Source organism: Microchirus variegatus (assembly GCF_963457635.1).
Source record: "Microchirus variegatus genome assembly, chromosome: 5".
Classification (NCBI taxonomy): Eukaryota; Metazoa; Chordata; class Actinopteri; order Pleuronectiformes; family Soleidae; genus Microchirus; species Microchirus variegatus.
This window is the reverse complement of record NC_139806.1, coordinates 1,019,959-1,037,531: the sequence shown is the minus strand read 5'-3', so window position 1 is coordinate 1,037,531 and position 17,573 is coordinate 1,019,959. Positions and strand designations below refer to the sequence as shown.

The 17,573-nt window shown below is 42.5% G+C and overlaps 1 protein-coding gene across 1 annotated transcript in view; it reads left to right on the top strand.

The window, feature by feature from the left end:
* LOC310926689 (phospholipid-transporting ATPase IH-like) overlaps nt 1-17,573 on the top strand; it is a 182,482-nt gene that overhangs the window by 111,333 nt on the left and 53,576 nt on the right. The window contains exons 13-17 of the mRNA XM_083888875.1: nt 2,426-2,539; nt 8,597-9,411; nt 14,756-14,893; nt 15,226-15,355; nt 16,014-16,073. Of these exons, the coding sequence (XP_083745001.1) occupies nt 2,426-2,539; nt 8,597-9,411; nt 14,756-14,893; nt 15,226-15,355; nt 16,014-16,073 (1,257 nt within the window). The remainder of the gene's footprint in view (nt 1-2,425; nt 2,540-8,596; nt 9,412-14,755; nt 14,894-15,225; nt 15,356-16,013; nt 16,074-17,573) is intronic.

The window sequence follows — 17,573 nt, the reverse complement described above, 5'->3', positions numbered from 1 at the left end:
ACTCCCTCGGTAAGTAGTGAGGTCTCAGAGACAGGTACAGTAGCTCTACGTCAGCTGTGCATACAGTGTCTCTCACAGTGTAATTCCTACACAAACTGTCATTTACAAACAGACAGACCCCACCCCTCGGCTCTTCCCTGACAGCTTGGTTCTGTCAGCTTGGACGAGAGAGAACCCCTCCAGCTCACAGTGGGAGTCCGGCATATCTTGATGGAACCAGGTTTCTGTGAATACCATCTCGCTTGTTTCTCTGTACTCAAAACAAACTTTGCTGTTCGCACGGAGTTCCTCCATTTTGCTCTTCAGCGATCAAGCGTTGCTGAGTAACAGGCTGGGCAGAGGGGGTCTGTTACCTCTTCTCCGGAGACGCTGCCGTATTCCGCCTCTTCTGCCTCTCCGCCGTTGTCTGCCTCGAGCCGGTTGTGTTTTCAGATGGGATCGGTCCCATAGGACGGAGGGACATCAATGAGTAACACAATGGCAGCTTCGTCTCCCCGCGAATACGAGCAGATTGGTATGTCGCCAACAGTTCCCAAACAATCAGTACAAGGAGTAATCCTTGTGCAAAAGTCGCCATGGTGATCAGTCTAACATGCACTTGTTGCAGTCACACGAAACAAAACAACACGAATAAGACGATCAGACAATTAAAAACATTTAAAAGAAAAAGGCATAAAACGGCAGCAGCACGAGTACGGGTCGCCAGCAGGGCAGCGCCACTGGAAGTGGCGAGGTGAGCGAAGCAAAGACCAGAGGTTAGCTGCTAGCTCCTTGATAGCTGTAGCTACGTCATTAAGTAGCGCCTCGTGGCGGCTAATTGCCTCACCGTGAGCAGTTATCCCTTGCTTAAACATATCCTTCTCTGCCGAGTCGCTCTTTGGTCAGTCCGTACTGTTACGGTTTCCCTTTAAAGGGTAAAGACTAAGAAGAAATTGAGGACTCGAATGCAGAGATGACAATGGTAAGTAAGTATGTAAAAAAACAGGTTTATTAAGCAACGCAGGAAAACATAACTAGCATGAAGCGTAAGTATGCCTAGGTATGTGTGTGCGTGACAGACAGCAGCTGGGTCAGGAGGCGTCCGTGACTCCACAGCGGAATAATGTTCGTAGCGGGGTTACAGAGGAATGAACTCACTCGAGGTGGAGGAAGGAGAAGTTCAGGCGTTCCAGAGGACGTGGCGAGGAGAGAAGTAGCGGCAGCACCGCTGGCGTGGAAGTGACGAGACGAGGAAGACGAAGGAGGAAGTGATTCCGGAGACGTTGGAATCCACGAGAGCTCCGTGTCTTCTCGGTGCAGGAGACGTGGCGACCTGGAGAGAGCGATCGGTGAGTAAGTTTGCAGGAGTCAAGTTTCTAATAGCAAAGTAACTGAGTGTCTTTAACGGCTAAGCGAAACAACGGACTGACGCTGGCAATGCGTGATCCCGCCTTAAGAGGTTTCCTGATCGCTGATCAGACGCAGCTGGGGCGGAACTGCGCAGGTGGAGGCAATCACCAGCGTCATCTGGAAAGTAGGTCAACCACGCCTCCTGCAGAGAGAGAAGGAGAAAACACGGAGCAGCAGAAACCAAAACAGGAACACTTAGGAGGAATGTGTGAATGTGGATCGTGACACACTCTGGCCAGCGATCTCCCTAGGGATGCGTCAAGAGTGAGTCATAGACAGATGTAATGGAGGGAATCTGGTAGTTTTTCAAAATAAAACATTGTTCAGACCCCGATAATAAATAAAACGAAAATAATGTTATTTTATCCAAGTTATTTATTCTTTCTGTGCGGCACCAAACGACGCCCGGTGGTTGGGGACCGCTGCTGTATACCACTGTATACAGTACACTGTATTGTGTACATAATTTTTCCTTATATGCCGTCACACATTGTCCATCTTTGTATGTCCGTAGACTCTCTCACTGGCTGACTTTTATTTAGAAATACATTCTTGGACTTATGCCTACACATTTGTCTTTACATATGTGGCCTGCATTCTCAGGACATTATACAGATGTCCAGAGAGTCAAAACTGAACTGGGCATAAAGGCTTTTAAATTTTCTGCCCCGTCTACCTGGAACAATGTGCAGAAGGACTTGACAAATTGACACATCGCATAGCTCTGTGGGAATTCAAGACGATTATAAAAGACAGAGGAATAAGCTCAATTGGTTTTTGTAATTGCACTGTGCAATCATGTAATGCAACTCTTGTTGTCCTGTAGTGTATGATCGTGTTTTACTTGTGTCTTGTATGTTTGGTGGAACCATTCTGTGTTAGTGCTGCCATCTTGGCCAGGTCACTCTTTGAAAAGAGGCTTTAAATCTCAATCAGTTTTAACCTGTTTAATTTTTAATTATTCAGTTTACATCTATTTATTTAATTCAAATTGGTCGCATTATCTCACATGGATGTAATTCTGCTCTCTTCACAGGTGGAGTATGTGTTCACAGACAAGACGGGGACACTGACAGAGAACAACATGGAGTTCATTGAGTGCTGCGTGGACGGACATGTTTATGTGCCTCATGTCATCTGTAATGGACAGGTAACAAGGTCCAAGGAATGCAGTTCTGCATTACAAAGAATAAATCACAATTGATTGCGCACCACCTGTGGCTGTCTCCAATTCACAACCATGTGCAGGATGTATAACTCTCGAATTACAAATGATCATATGCTGTAAAGTAGGAGAAATACAAATGAGGGTCAATTAATACAAACAGCAGAGTCATTTAACATATGTGTCGCTCAATCTCTCCATACATGAATATTATTAACAAAAAAGGTTTCCTGCTGCTGTTCTGTCATTGAGGTCCCTCTCACCACTGATGTGGGTTATTGTGTGCTGCTGTGCACTGCACAGATGCAGAGCACATGAGACGGTTTGTAAATACACCACTGATTAACAGTGAGTGAATGCACAGGGTGCGCAGACTGTACAGAGCATTAGGAGCACAATGGCCTTTTCTACAAGATAGAGTAACTGATTTTTTTTTTTTCATCATGAGAAATTCGAGCTATGGCCTGAGACCATGTGAAAGCAGTCAAAAGAATGTGTAGGCTACTGTTTTAGATCACTCTTTTCCAAACTTTTTATGCAGACCAACTTTTTATAGATGGCAAATTGTGACCAAACCCATGACAAGAGAAAATTTGGGCATTATTTAGAGGCACACTGCCATTCGTGGCTCGGGACCTAACAAGTGTAATATATATGTAACTGAATGTTGTATATGATACATTTAATAATGGGATAATTATGACCAAATGTCTTATTATTACTGTTATAAAAAACATTGCTAGCAAACATATATGTGACCCGCCACGGACCAAGCGGGAACAAGTCGGCCGAGCGCAAAACGAGAAAAACAGGAAAACACTTTTTTTTTTCAAAATTAGGGATTTCCGTTTTTTTCAAAATTACACAAGTTGAAGTTTTGAAGAAGCCACTACCTGCTTCAAATCACAGTATTGTGGGTCTTAAAACTATAAACTTTGTGTTTGAATTAAGGTTGTTTTATCGCTGTGAATCACTCCTAGTTTGGGTGTGGCGATCTCACATTCCAGAGCCTTTGTTGCTTTTTCAGCCAATCAGCTGACGCTCACGGAGAATACACATGGCTAATTAATATACAGCTCTCACTCAGAGAGAACGAGGAGGGGAGAGAGAGTGTCTGGAACATTCCAGCGTATGTGTGCAGTGTGTGTGTGTGTGTGCAGTGCGAAATTAAAGCGTGATTATCATCAAAGCAGTCATCATCAAAGCTTTGTTTGACAAAGGAAGGCAAAGAGAACAGGACAATAAGTGAGCTGTGGCTGAGCAGCTTCTTCACGGACTGGGACAGCGAAAGCACAGAGACTGCTGGAGTGTGGACTGTTAGCATTTTAAGCTAGCGATCTTTATGCTAACGTGTTAGCAGACTTCATCGTCACAAAAACAACAAACAGATGGATTATTCCGCGGCTGAAAGAGAGCAGGACGCACACGGTAGTTGTCTGAGATGATGACATGACGCCAGCACCGCTCTATCTCCTATCTAATTGGACTTTTGGAGGCGAACAGACGTAAATCTGCGACGAAATGGAAGCACGCCCGGACCTCTTCCGGCTTCCGGCACTGAAGTCTGCCGGAATACCTTTCAGTTTCTTATTGGGTGAGTGTTCATTAACGTTTTTAATCTATGTTATGTTAGTGTTCATTCAAAGTCACATACAGACGCACATAGGGACGCTGTCTTTTAATAATCCACTGTGCGTTTCATAACGCCGTTTGGCTACATTGTTATTAGCTCGCGAGCTCGGTACTGTATTATTACAATGAGAATGATGCGCACATCGAAACGAAGAGGAGCATGTCACGGCCCTCTTTGAGATTTTGTACACCCGCAGGTTCAGTTTGATGATTCAAATGCTTTGAGACGAAACTCCCGTTTTCGAAACCTAACATTGCATTGAATGATGTGTGAATGCCACACCTTTGCATGCATGAATCACACATGATTAACACAATGTGTGATGAACGTGTTAATTACACGTGCAATTCATGCACATAAAGGTGTGGCATTCACACATCATTCAAGCAATACTACGGATCAATCTATACTGATTCAGTGATTAAGTGCCTGTTAACATGAACCATGATCTGAAACAAGTATTTTTTTTATTTTTTCAGAATCCTGGGCATAAGGATTGGCATGTGAAGTTGCTGCCAACCCATGTGTCCAAGGCCTCAGTGTGTTGTCTATACATGAGGTCGGCTAAGGCTCTTGGTATGTGTATGAATTGATTTCTATACAATAGCCAAATGCTTATATAGACTGCTATATGTAATGTGTAAAATGTGATTTTTTTGGAAAAGTAAAATAATTATTTTCATTGTGGTTCTTGCTGTCAACAGGTAGTGGAACACAGCTCTCCTGAAAGTTGCCTCAATATTCCGCAGCTTGTTGGAACGGCAGATGGCAGAGTGATAGTAAAGACCATCGACTGGCAGACACATCTGAGTCCCTACTTTCGAAAGCTCCCACAGATCAAGAGTTATCAGCACTTTAGGTATTTATATTCAAAATTCTGCATTTTATGAATAACAAAAATCACGAATGGACATAATAGTGTTCCATGTGAACAGTGAGCCATGTTTTAAATATCCTGTTGTGTGCTTCTATTCTGTCACAGCTTTGATGCCAACAGACCAGGTGTGGTGCTTGCTCAAACTCACAGTGATGCAGAGCCTATCGAGTTTCAGCTACTGCGCAACCCAGGAGTTCTGCCCCCTGTTGACAGTTTTCCCGTCCTGGCCCCATCTGGACTGACCATGGACAGGCAGACGTATCTTTTTGAAAAAATCAGGCCTTTCTGTTCTGATGAGGCAAAAGACTTCACATGCCCAGCACCAAAGGTTACAGCACAGAAGAGTAAGCAGAAGAGGGTGCGCTTGTGATGTCACCATTTAGCCGCATATCAACTGTGATGGACAGAGTGGGTACAGCCACATTGTGGGGGAGGAACTGGTATTGAAGATGATAATATAGTCCATGGTCTGGAAAATATTGAATTCTCCTTCACACACTTAGATATATTTTATTTGATATTTGAAGTATTTATCTATCACCTTTCTTGTTTCTCATTTTTATTCAAGTGCTTTTTGTAACAGAAGAATTTCCCTCTGGGGATCAATAAAGTAAATTCTGATTATTATCAGTCCACTGAAGTACTTACAGCAAATAACACTACATTGACATGAACTACATTCATTCCTTTGTTTTCAAACTGCTACACTGTTTCTGTCCTGTGGGCTAACAGACATCAGATGTCACTGACAGCTAGACTAGGTGTGGGGTTGTGACCATGTTAATGTGATGCAAATGAGCAGCTATTGGCCTGGCTCCTCAAGAAGGTCGAAATCTTTCAGGCTGAATTTCTCCCTAAATCAGTTTGAGGAGTGTCTATATTCAAATGGCCACATCTTCTTCAAAAATGAAATCACACTTTCAGAATCTGTAAATAACTCCAAATGTCCCAAAGTAGATTTGTGAACCCTTTTGCCAAGGCTGGACACATATTATATTCTATCACCTCACTGGCAGCTGTGCCTCAGCTACACACTGTGTTTATAAGATGGTGAAGTCGTGTTTTCATTATAACATGATATTAAGTGGGGGTCCGCATGCAATCAAATGGGGGGGCCGCCACTTTGAGACCCCTGATTTAAATAGTATGAACAGACATATACAACTATAGCAGTCAACTCTTGGACTCTTGGATGGACTTCACAAGATCAGCTTATCTAAGCAGGCTGTAAACTGGTTTTCTAATTTTTTATCAGATACAATGCAGTTTGTCCTCTTTCCTCCCTGTTGTAAAGGGTGTGCCTCAAGGTTCCATATTAGGGCCACTGTTGCTCACAATTTATGTGAATAAATAATAATAAAAAACATTTTTGAAGAAGATGTGGCCATTTGAATGTCGGCACTCCTCAAACTGCTTTAGGGAGAATTTTAGCCTCAAAGATTTTCACCTTCTGAGAGCCAAGAGACAGAATCATAACATTTACATAGCATGACCCCCTCCTGGTCTAAGCTGTCAGTGAAACCACACCCTGCTCTGTATGGGCACAGATACTATTGTTGTGAGCTACACTGCTACACAGAACAATATATATACACAATACATGAAAAAACTGGACATAATATCCTCTTAAGATTCGAAATGAAATAACCTAAAAATAATGGAGGGGGGGTGGCTTCTGTTTTCATTTGTGTAGTCATACAGTGGTATGCAAAACCCTGTAAATCTTCATGATTTTCCTTTATAAATCATTGGTTGTTTGAAAAAGACATTTCAGTTAAATATATCATATAGGAGACAAACACAGTGAAAACTGAGACGGGAAATAAAGTTTATATGATTTACAGAAAGTGTGCAAGAATTATTCAAACAAAATTTATGATTTATAAAGGAAAATAAGTTACAGGGGTGCCACTACCATACCACGCATACCACTGTATTTCCATCATCTGTTTTTGTTGTTACATGAAAACAAAATAAACTATATATACTTAAGAGAGAAGGATCAAAGACAGACACATATTTCTAATATCAAATCAGACACTAATGAAATATATTGAAGTGGCTCTGTGGTGGAGTGTGGTCTGTCACTGAATGAGCTGTCCTAACTCACAAATCAAATCATTAGCATCACAGTCAATACTTCACACACAAAGCTGTGTCATTCACACATGATTCAAGCACCTCAGCACATGTTTGTGCTGGAGCTAGTGAAACAATAACAAGAAAAAACGTCCCTGTATGTGACTGAACACTAACATTACGTATATAAAAACTCACCCATAAAAATATAGCGCGGTGCTGGCGTCACGTTATCATCTCAGACAACTACTGTGTCTGTCTTGCTCTCTTTCAGCCGCTGAATAATCATCTGTTTGTTGTTTTTGTGACGATGAAGTCTGCTAATACGTTAGCATAAAGATCGCTAGCTTAACATGCTAACAGTCCACACACCAGCAGTCTCTGTGCTTTCTCTGTCCATGTGAAGACATTCAGGGTTCAGCCACAGTACAGATAATGTCCTGTTCTCTTTGCCTTCCTTTGTTCAACAAAGCTTTGATGATGACTGCTTTGATGATAATCACGCTTTAATTTCGCACTGCACACACACACACACACACTGCACACATACGCGCAGCCCAGGCACTCTATCTCTCCCCCTCCCCTCCCTCTCTCTCTCTGTGTGCGCTGCATATTAATTAGCCATGTGTATTCTCCGTGATCGTCAGCTGATTGGCTGAAAAAACAACAAAGGCTCTGGAATGTGAGATCGCCACACCCAAACTAGGAGTGATTCACAGCGATAAAACAACCTTAATTCAAACACAAAGTTTATGGTTTTAAGACCCACAATACTGTGATTTGAAGCATGTAGTGGCTTCTTCAAAACTTCAACTTGTGTAATTTTGAAAAAAACGGAAATCCCTAATTTTGAAAAAAACCCAACTTTTTCCTGTTTTTTCTTGTTTTGCGCTTTGCCGACTTGATCCCGCTTGGTCCGTGGCGGGTCACATTTGTCTGACGCTGTGTCCTATTTTTTTGCTGATGATACAGTATTTATTGCTCATTTTCTTCAGCTTTAAAATCATTTTGTCAGGCACACACAAAATAGCAGGCAAGGACCCAAAAGCTTTCCCTATGCCTAGTCCAGTTCACAGGAACTATTATTATGGGAACAGCAGTTCATTTGACTGTACTGAATCACTACTGTAGAATCAGTTCACTAAAATAATTTGTTCAAAAGATTTGTTTACCGAATCGTTCAGTGATTAGAAGGAGCCCTGTCACGTCACTCACGTCCTCCCTGAGTGCAGATTTCTTTTTATTATTATTATTATTATTATTATTAATAATAATAATAATAATAATAATAATAAACAGAGTCACGGGACGCGATGCGAGGAGAAGCCACGGAGTAGGGAGCTCCACATTGCATTGCTACTTTTACCCTTTAAAATATTTACACCAGATATTTTTTCATCCAATATACTCGTCTTTAACTAAAAGGGTGCGAAAAATGTCGAAACCTTCTAAGTCTTCGGCCTTTGGAGATATTGAAAGACATCTACGGTCGTACGGGCCCGACGCCATGATGCAAGATCAAGACGAAGTGAACGAGCACGAGCAGCAACAAGCTAATGACATAGCTCAAGATATCAGAAAAATTTATTCAACATTAACAAAGATTTCTGGAGATCTCGGGGAGCTGGCAGAAATACATCGCACCACTGCATCGGTAGAGGCTAAACTCTCAACATTAATCACAAGATTGGATGACGTGGAGAAACGAGTGGAGTACTTGGAAGCGACTGAGAAGGAGTGGCAAGCTAACCCGCCGGCTAGAAAGGCAGATGTCGGACAGGTATGGGACAAGTTAGAAGACATGGAAAATCGCTCGAGACGCAACAATGTCCGCTTCGACGGCTTTCCGGAGGGCAAAGAGGGAGGAGACGCGGTGAGATTTTTGGAGGAGCTGATGCCAAATTTGCTGGACATAGAGGGGAGACGTGAGATTGAGCAAGCACACCAGGTCACTGGCCAGAATCCCATGCCAGGTGATAGACCCAGGCCAATACTGGCCAGGTTTTTGAGATCGTCAGACCGGGATGTGGTGTTGCGAGCACCGAGAAACAAAGGCAAGCTGAGCTGGGGAATCACTACTTATTATGCTTTTCCCCGACTACTCTCGAGCCACCCAGATGAAGCGCGACAAATTCAGGAAGTGGAAGACAAAACTACATGGGGGTGTTTCAGGATGCTGTTCCCGGCTAAGCTGAGAATCGAAACTGGCGAGGGTGAGAAGGCGTTTGACTGTCCCCGGGAAGCCAAGGATTTCATAGACGCTATGCAGTGAGTACTGATGGGCGGAGTTGTTTACGTTCTCATTTTACACACCCAAATGTTATATTAAGACACTGGTGGAGTTTCACTTTCACAGTAGCGATGCCTGAGGGATCGCAACGAGTGGAGCCTTGCGGACCTGACACGGACCGTTGGACCTACGCTGGAGGGTCTACTGCGGGGGTGAAATGGGCAGCGTTCAAGTTTGACTGCACACTTTTTTGTTTGTTTTGTTTTTTGTTTGTTAGTGTTATGGGTATGTTTGGGTTTAGTTGCCACCACCACCATGTAATGGTTCTGTATTTGTTAAATGTTATGTGTTATTAAAGTGTATGCAGGCATGTCTCCACACATTTTATGTGTGCCGAGCTACCGCGGCCGTAGCAGACGAAGCGGGGAGAGAGGAGGCGGGACTTCCGCTACAAGTAAAGAGACGCTTGTTTTGTTCTCTCGCGTTTGTCCTTACAGGCTCCGGTAGAAACATGGTGTCTCGCTGCTAACAGTGGCAATGCAACCGCGGTCCGCGGTCATGTTATTTTACATGACTTTTTGAAACACTACGAAAATGAAACAAAAACTATTATACAGCGACTAGACAATGCAGGAGCACATAATATGTATAAAAAAGTGGATTTTGGGTTATATAAACCCATAAATACTACATATTGTACCTTTAAATGTCTTAGGCAAATTAAGGATGATTCAGGTAGGATGATTATTGTACTGGCTGAAATACAGTCACAGAAGTTAATCTTGGCCAACATATACGCACCTAATTTGGATGATCAGATGATCATTGATGATCATTTTTTTATTGATCTTGAAAGAAAGCTGCAAACAGCTGGGAACCATCCTGTTGTTCTGGGAGGAGATTTTAATCTCTTAATGGACCCAGCTCTTGACCACAGTGGGGCAGGGTTACGTAAAATACCAAAGTCGCCAGTGACATTGCAGAGAATTTGCAAGTCATTGGGGTTAATATATATCTGGAGGATCATGAACCCCTCTGGTAGGGATTACACATTTTGTTCACCTGTCCACAAGACCTAAAGTAGAATAGATTTTTTTTAAATATCCAAAGAACTCACCTCATCTGCTATGGTTTTGTGAAATAGGGATTGGTCTGGACTTACTGCCACAGAGCAAGAGGAGAAAATCCTACAGATGGCGTCTTAATTCAGCACTTCTACAGGACCCAGTTAATGTAGGGTGGTTAAGGACAGAAATAAATTATTATTTGGAGATCAATTGGCATTCTGTATCATCCGCAGGTGTAGCGTGGGAGGCCCTAAAGGCTGTGATTAGGGGACGTATTATCCAACACACATCATACCATAAGAAAATGAAAGCACTGGAGTTGCTAGAATTGGAAAGCATAATTAAACGGACTGAAACAGAGTTGAAGCATCGGATGACACGAGACGGTATGAGAAAATTAACAAAAATATCAGTATAATAACACAATAACTCAAAAAGTTGAATTGAATTTGTTTCGGGCTAAACAAACATATTTTGAGTCGGGAGACAAGGCAGGTAAGCTGCTTGCTAATACTATGAAAAAGAGGGAGCTGGCCTCCACTGTCTCTGCTGTTAGGTCGCCGACTGGGGACCTGTGTACGGCAACTGTAGATATTAATCAGGCCTTCAAATTATTTTAAAGTAGTCTCTATAGTTCAACAGGTACCTCTAGTGAGGAAGAAATTCGTAAATTTGTAGAACCATTAGGACTTCCAAAATTGACAGATGAACAGAGGGAATTTCTGGACTTGGATATTACCGTTGAGGAGATTAAGGGGGTGATTGGGGCTTTACTTTCAAGTAAAGCACCTGGGCCCGACGGCTTTACTGGGGAATATTTTAAGATCTTTGTGACAGAGTTAGCTTCGCCTTTACTGGAGATGTATAAGGAGGCGCTGGAGGGGGGCAGACTTCCACCAACTTTGAGACCCTTATTAGTCTAGTTCCTAAGAAGGGTAAGGATTTGGCTGATTGTAAAAATTACCGCCCTATCTCATTAATGCAGATAGATGTTAAGATAATTTCTAAAATTTTAGCAAACCGACTAGACAGTGTAATTTCATCATTGATCCATACTGATCAAGTGGGATTCATTCGCGGGCGTAGCTCCTCAGATAATATTAGACGCCTTGTTGATATCATGTGGTCGGTGGCTGACGCTCATTCCCCAGTGGCAGCAATCTCTTTGGATGCCGAAAAGGCAGTCAGGTAGAGGAACCAGACAGGGCTCGCCCCTTTCTCACTTGCTTTTCTGCTTGACTATTGAGCCTCTTGCAGCAGCTATATGTGGGGCAACTGATTTCCCGGGTGTCACTATAGGTGGGATGGTGCATAAACTGATGCTTTATGCTGACAACATTTTATTACTGGTATCCAACCCCGGCAGATCTGTACCATGTCTAATACTATACTAATACTATATTCTTGTCTCCAAGTTTGAGGCACTTCCATTAACAGCTTATTGCCCCTCCACTGCCTTCCATCCAGGTGCGTTTCAGTGGCCTCGGCAAGGGATCATGTATTTGGGTATCTGTTTTCCTAGACAGACAGAAGATTTGATTAAAGTCAATTTTGACCCGTTATTGCAAGAAATATCGTGTGATGTTGACAGATGGGCAACACTTAATTTGTCTTTGGCAGGTAAAGTTAACGTTTTGAAAATGAACTGTGTTCCCAAAATCAATTACCTTATCCACTCCCTCCCCATAGAAATTCCTCATTATTATTTTAAAAGGTTTGATAGGATTTCCAAGATATTTATTTGGAATGGTAAACGCCCCCGTTTGAACCACAGCAAGTTACAAAGACCAGTGGATAGAGGAGGCTTAGGTCTGCCAAATATGTTGTTTTACTACTATGCTTTTAATTTAAGGCACCTGGCCCTTTGGTCTCTCCCTCCCGAAAGGCCCCCCCGTGGTATTCTATGGAACAAGCTGTGATGGCCCCTTTATCACCTATGCAAGTTTTGTCTACTAAATTAAGTAAAAAAGCAAAAACACATCCAATAATCTCTCATTTAAAATTAATTTGGACTAAGGTTGCTCGAATATTTAAATGTAATCCCTTTCTAAATGTCTCTTCGAGTATCTGGTTAAATCCTAGATTACAGATTTATTGGACGGTATGGCGGGAGAATGGGGTGATCACATTGGGGGATCTGTATTAAGATGGTTCCTTAAAGTCTTTTGGAGATCTGATGCGGCAGTTCAATATTCCTACATCTCACTTTTTTTAGATACTTGCAACTTCGCCATATGTTGATGGGTTTTTTGGGTCTGCTGCATCGGTTCCCCAAGACGCAGAATTTCTAGATACAATTATTAAGGTGTTTGGAAAGGGGCATGAGGCAGCTACCTATTACTCTATGATGATTCAGACTCTGGGTGATGGGCCTATCTCAGCTCTCCGTAGGACATGGGAAAGGGACTTGAACTTGACATTGAGTGACGAAGACTGGAACCGAATTTGTAGAAGTGTAGTCTCAAGGGATGCAGGGCACGACCTCCGGGCAGAGTGTTCAGACACAGCCCAATGTACCACACTGAAAACTATGGTGTTTTCTACCCAATTGCAGTATGTGAACAGGTGTAAACTGGAAAAAGGATTGAAAAGGAAGCCTCAAGGCTACAACTCTACTAGTCTACTGTCGCTACATCATGGGCGGCTCTGCGCGGTGTGCCCCTGGTGGGCATCACCAGCTACCCTCTCCAGATTCTATAGGGTGAATGTGGCCACCCCCACCCACTGGGTGTGGCCCTGCTGCCGCCTCTACCCTTTACTCTCACTGAGGTACGTACTGGCATTCCTCGTGATTTTGTTGTTATGGGTCATCCAGTGCTAAAGCACCGCCTCTGGCGGTCAGTAAGGATGAAATAGAACGAAAGTTACGTATGTAACTACGTTCTATGAATCCTGGATGACCGCCAGAGCGTTCTGTCACACAGAATCCTCGTCGTTTCGCGAGAAGATTCTGCAGGAACAGATCCTCTGATGTCACCGGAAGATATAGACTGGCCCGTATCATCAGGGGTCAAGGGTGACTTTGTTGGTATAAACACTCGACCTGCGCATGCGCGAGATGGAGATATTCAGTGTTAAAGCACCGCCTCTGGCAGTCATCCAGGATTCATAGAACCGTAGTTACATACGTAACTTTCGATTTATATGAAGCAAAGTGGGGCAAATACTTAACATTTTGAAAGGACCCCTGAAATGGGTCATATGGTGGAGAGATGTCATTTTTTTTGTTGTTGTTGTGGACAGATACAAAACAGTGTTTACTTTGGTTTGTATCTTATTAAGCTACTAGTTCCTATACATTTTCTTAAATTGTTATCCTGGATTTTATTTATTTATTTATTCATTTATTTTTAATATTATTATTATTATTATTTTTCTCTTTCTATTATTATTTTTATTGTATTTATTTAGTTTTTTGTGAATCATCTCTTTAAAGCATAGTGGTTGTGTTGATTACCAGAAAGGAATTAGCATGGGTGGTGGTGGCTGGGGGGGACGTTGTTACTGTGTTTTTGTATTGTTGAAATAATTTAAATAAAAATGTTAATCATAAATAAAAAAGTATAATAATAATAAACAAATTCCCCTGAATGCAGTAGGTTCGCGCCGCGGGTCATGAGTGAATGACAGTGCGAACGAGATTTACCTCCTCTGCCACATTTCAGTGTGTCACCACGTCCGTGAGAGTCACCTCCCCAGTCCCACAGTTCTGTGTGTCAGTACGTTTGCGAGAATCATGTCCTCAGTCTCACAGTTCAGTGTGTCAGTACGTTTGAGAGAGTCACCTCCCCAGACACAACACTATTCTACACAACTCTAGTCACGGGAGGACGTTGCCTGTGCACAGCCTAGCTGCAAAGAGCTGGGACTGTGTACTTATTCAGGCCAGGTGGGTTTTCCCTGCGCCCTGCTAGTGAGCAGGACGTGCATCCCACCTCTGTTGATTGCTACAGATAAATATTAAACGGAGCATTTCTCCTCGTCTCCGCTAATTGCTGAAGAAGATATTTAGCTGAGCATTTCTCCTCGTCTCCGCTAATTGCTGAAGAAGATATTTAGCCGAGCATTTGTCCTCATCTCCGCTAATTGCTGAACAAGATACAGTATTTAGCCGAGCATTTCTCCTCGTCTCCGCTAATTGCTTAAGAAGATATTTAGCCGAGCATTTCTCCTCGTCTCCGCTAATTGCTTAAGAAGATATTTAGCCGAGCATTTATCCTCGTCTCCGCTAATAGCTTCCCTCCATCCGCCCGTGAGGATCGCACCTGGGCCAACGCATCCCGCCATACCTGACGCCCAAACTGCTTCCATTCAGAGGATCAACAGCTGTCCGCTGTGAGCCAACTAACAGCCCGTCCACGCTCTGCGACTCCAATGAACTGGACCGGACCCACGGACGGACTGCACAACTTGGTATCGGCTTACAGTACGAGGCAAAAGTGTTCAGGGCAGAGTTAGATTATGTTTCTGTGTTCGTTAACTTTTCTTTGTGTTGAACATGTTGGACTGCGCACCCACACGTTCATATTTGTGTTGTGTATAACTACGTGTTTTCTTGAATAACGTTTTATGTTCGTTATTGTTGTTTCACCATTTAATGCGAACACACCTTTGCTGCTGCATCGCTGGGTCTCCCCCGCTGTGAACGAGTAGATCACGTGGTGAGATAATGACTGTATAAACGTTACGATTCACAGACTTGCCTGGCTTCGCCTGTGACAAGTCTGTGTAGTTTATAGGGGCATCAACTCTTACGTTACACGCAATCCTTTGTTTCATTCACAGAACACGCCGCTGGGTAGGAAACACGCTCTATGTCTGCCCGCAACTCACTCCCTCACAGGCGCCATCTTGCGTCAAACACGTGCCTCTACAGCTATGCTGTCATGTGTTCGGTCTGAGATCTGCGGCCTGTGTATGTACACATGCACATACAGCTTACACACATATATCTTGTGTGATTTTAGCTTTACCAAGTAGGATTTATTGATTCAAATGACTAAATTCTCAATATACATGTATGTTCATTTACTTAAATCATCCAATTAGCTTTGCATATTTAATTTCGGTGAATCAAGTTGTTTAATTGATTTTTGTTATTTGATTTAATAAAAAGTTACTTTTTTAAATTAAAGGAATGGTCTGTGTCTTTTGTACATGAATATTGTTACAAATGGGGGTTGACAGGTACAGTGCTCGGATTCATACCTTCATTACGGTTCAATTGGGATATCTTTGATATTATAGTCAATTACAGTGATTATTTAGACTGATTTTAAAGGCATAGATTGATAGATTGATTGTCTTTTCCATGATTAAAGGGTGGTGCCCCTTTTTATTAAAATGTTGGGAACATTTAGCGAATTTCTTCTGGGACCCACATAAAATCTCCCACGGCCCAACTGTGCGTCACAACCCCAGTGTTTAGGAATCAGTGTTATAGACTGTGAGGTACATTTATAAATGTGTGTCCTTGTATTTCTCAATCCACACATTTACATTTTCAAACCCATTTTATTTTCCTGTTGTAATTGTCCTTAATTCATATTAATATATCACATTTATGTTGCTAGGTGATGCCTGGTGCTGCAGGTATGGACATGATTGACACATCACCAGGTCCTGAAGCCAAAGTGAGTCAAAATCTTTAAGTGTGTGTGATATACACTCCTGATCAAGACCAGTAGAAAAATTGCAAGAATTTACATTTTCCACTGTTGGATCTTAAGAAGGTTCTAACTAGTGCTTCAAAATGCAAAAACAAGAAATGGGAGTAAGGGAGTAAGTATGGAAGTAAGCAATGTATTGCAAATTAAACTGAAATAGGCTGATCAAAAGTTTAAGACCACAGCCTTAAACCTATATCTTTGCAAAAATGTGGATTCAGTGCCATTGTCTGTCAGGTATCCACACTGTCATGACCTCCTGATGGCAAAGGCAAAAAAAAATGTTTTCGCTTGCTTGATGCTAGTGTTTCCAGGAGGCTTGTGGGAATGTTGCTCCAAGTGGTGAAGATGGCTTCAAAGAGGGCATCCACCGTCTGGAACTGGTGTCCATTTTTTTTGTCCCTTGCCATCCGACCCCAACTGGATTTAGATCAGGGAAACACGCAGGATGGTTCAAAAGAGTGATGTTATTTCTCTGGAGGAAGTCCTTTGTCAGACGGGAATTGTGAACTGCAGTGTTGTCCTGTTGAAAAACCCAGTCATAACCACACAGACGATGGCTTTCGATAACATTTTCTTCCACCTTTCAATGTCTCACGTTTGGTGCTCTCGTGCAATCTCAACGGGCAATGTTGTGCCGTTGAAGGAGAAGAGGCCTTTGAAGACTTTTTTTGTTCTCAAAACCCTTCTCTCGCAGATTCCATCTAACAGTTATCGGACTGCAGTTGGCACCTGTGACAAGCTTAATTTGGGCCAAGAATCATCCCATGTCTTGACGGACAGTCAATTGGATCCTCCGGCTCAGGGCCGGTAAAACATTTTTGGGTCTACCACTTGACTTTTTTGTTCCATAACTCTCAGGATCTTTTAAGAAGTTTAAAATGACTGTCTTACTGTGTCCAACCTCAGCAGCAATGGCACACTGCGACAGGCCTTGCTGATGCAGCTCAGCAAACCGACCACATTCAGCAAACCGACCACGTTGAATCCACATTTTTGTGAAGATTTAGGATTTTAAAGGCTGTGGTCTCAACTTTAGATTTCAGTTGAATGGTTATTTTCAATAAATTGCTGACTCAATTTTTGTCTCACTCCCCTTTCTTCTTTTTGCATTTTGAAGCACTACAGTACACTACAGAAAGGTGTGGGCTATTCCCTCGTTATGTCATCTTCAATTAAGCAGGTAAAACTTCTGGAGTTGATTCCAGGAATGACATTTGCATTTGGAATCTGTTGCTGTTAACTCTCAATATGAGATCCATCCCATGTCTCTGTCAGTGAAGCAAGGCATCATTAGGCTAAAAAATCAAAACAAACTCATCAGAGAAAAAGCAAAAACATTAGGTGTGGCCAAACCGACTGTTTGGAACTTCTTTTTTTTAAATTACACCGGTGAGCTCACCAAAACACAAAAAGACCTGGAAGACCACGGAAAACAACTGTTGTGGACGACAGAAGAATTCTTTC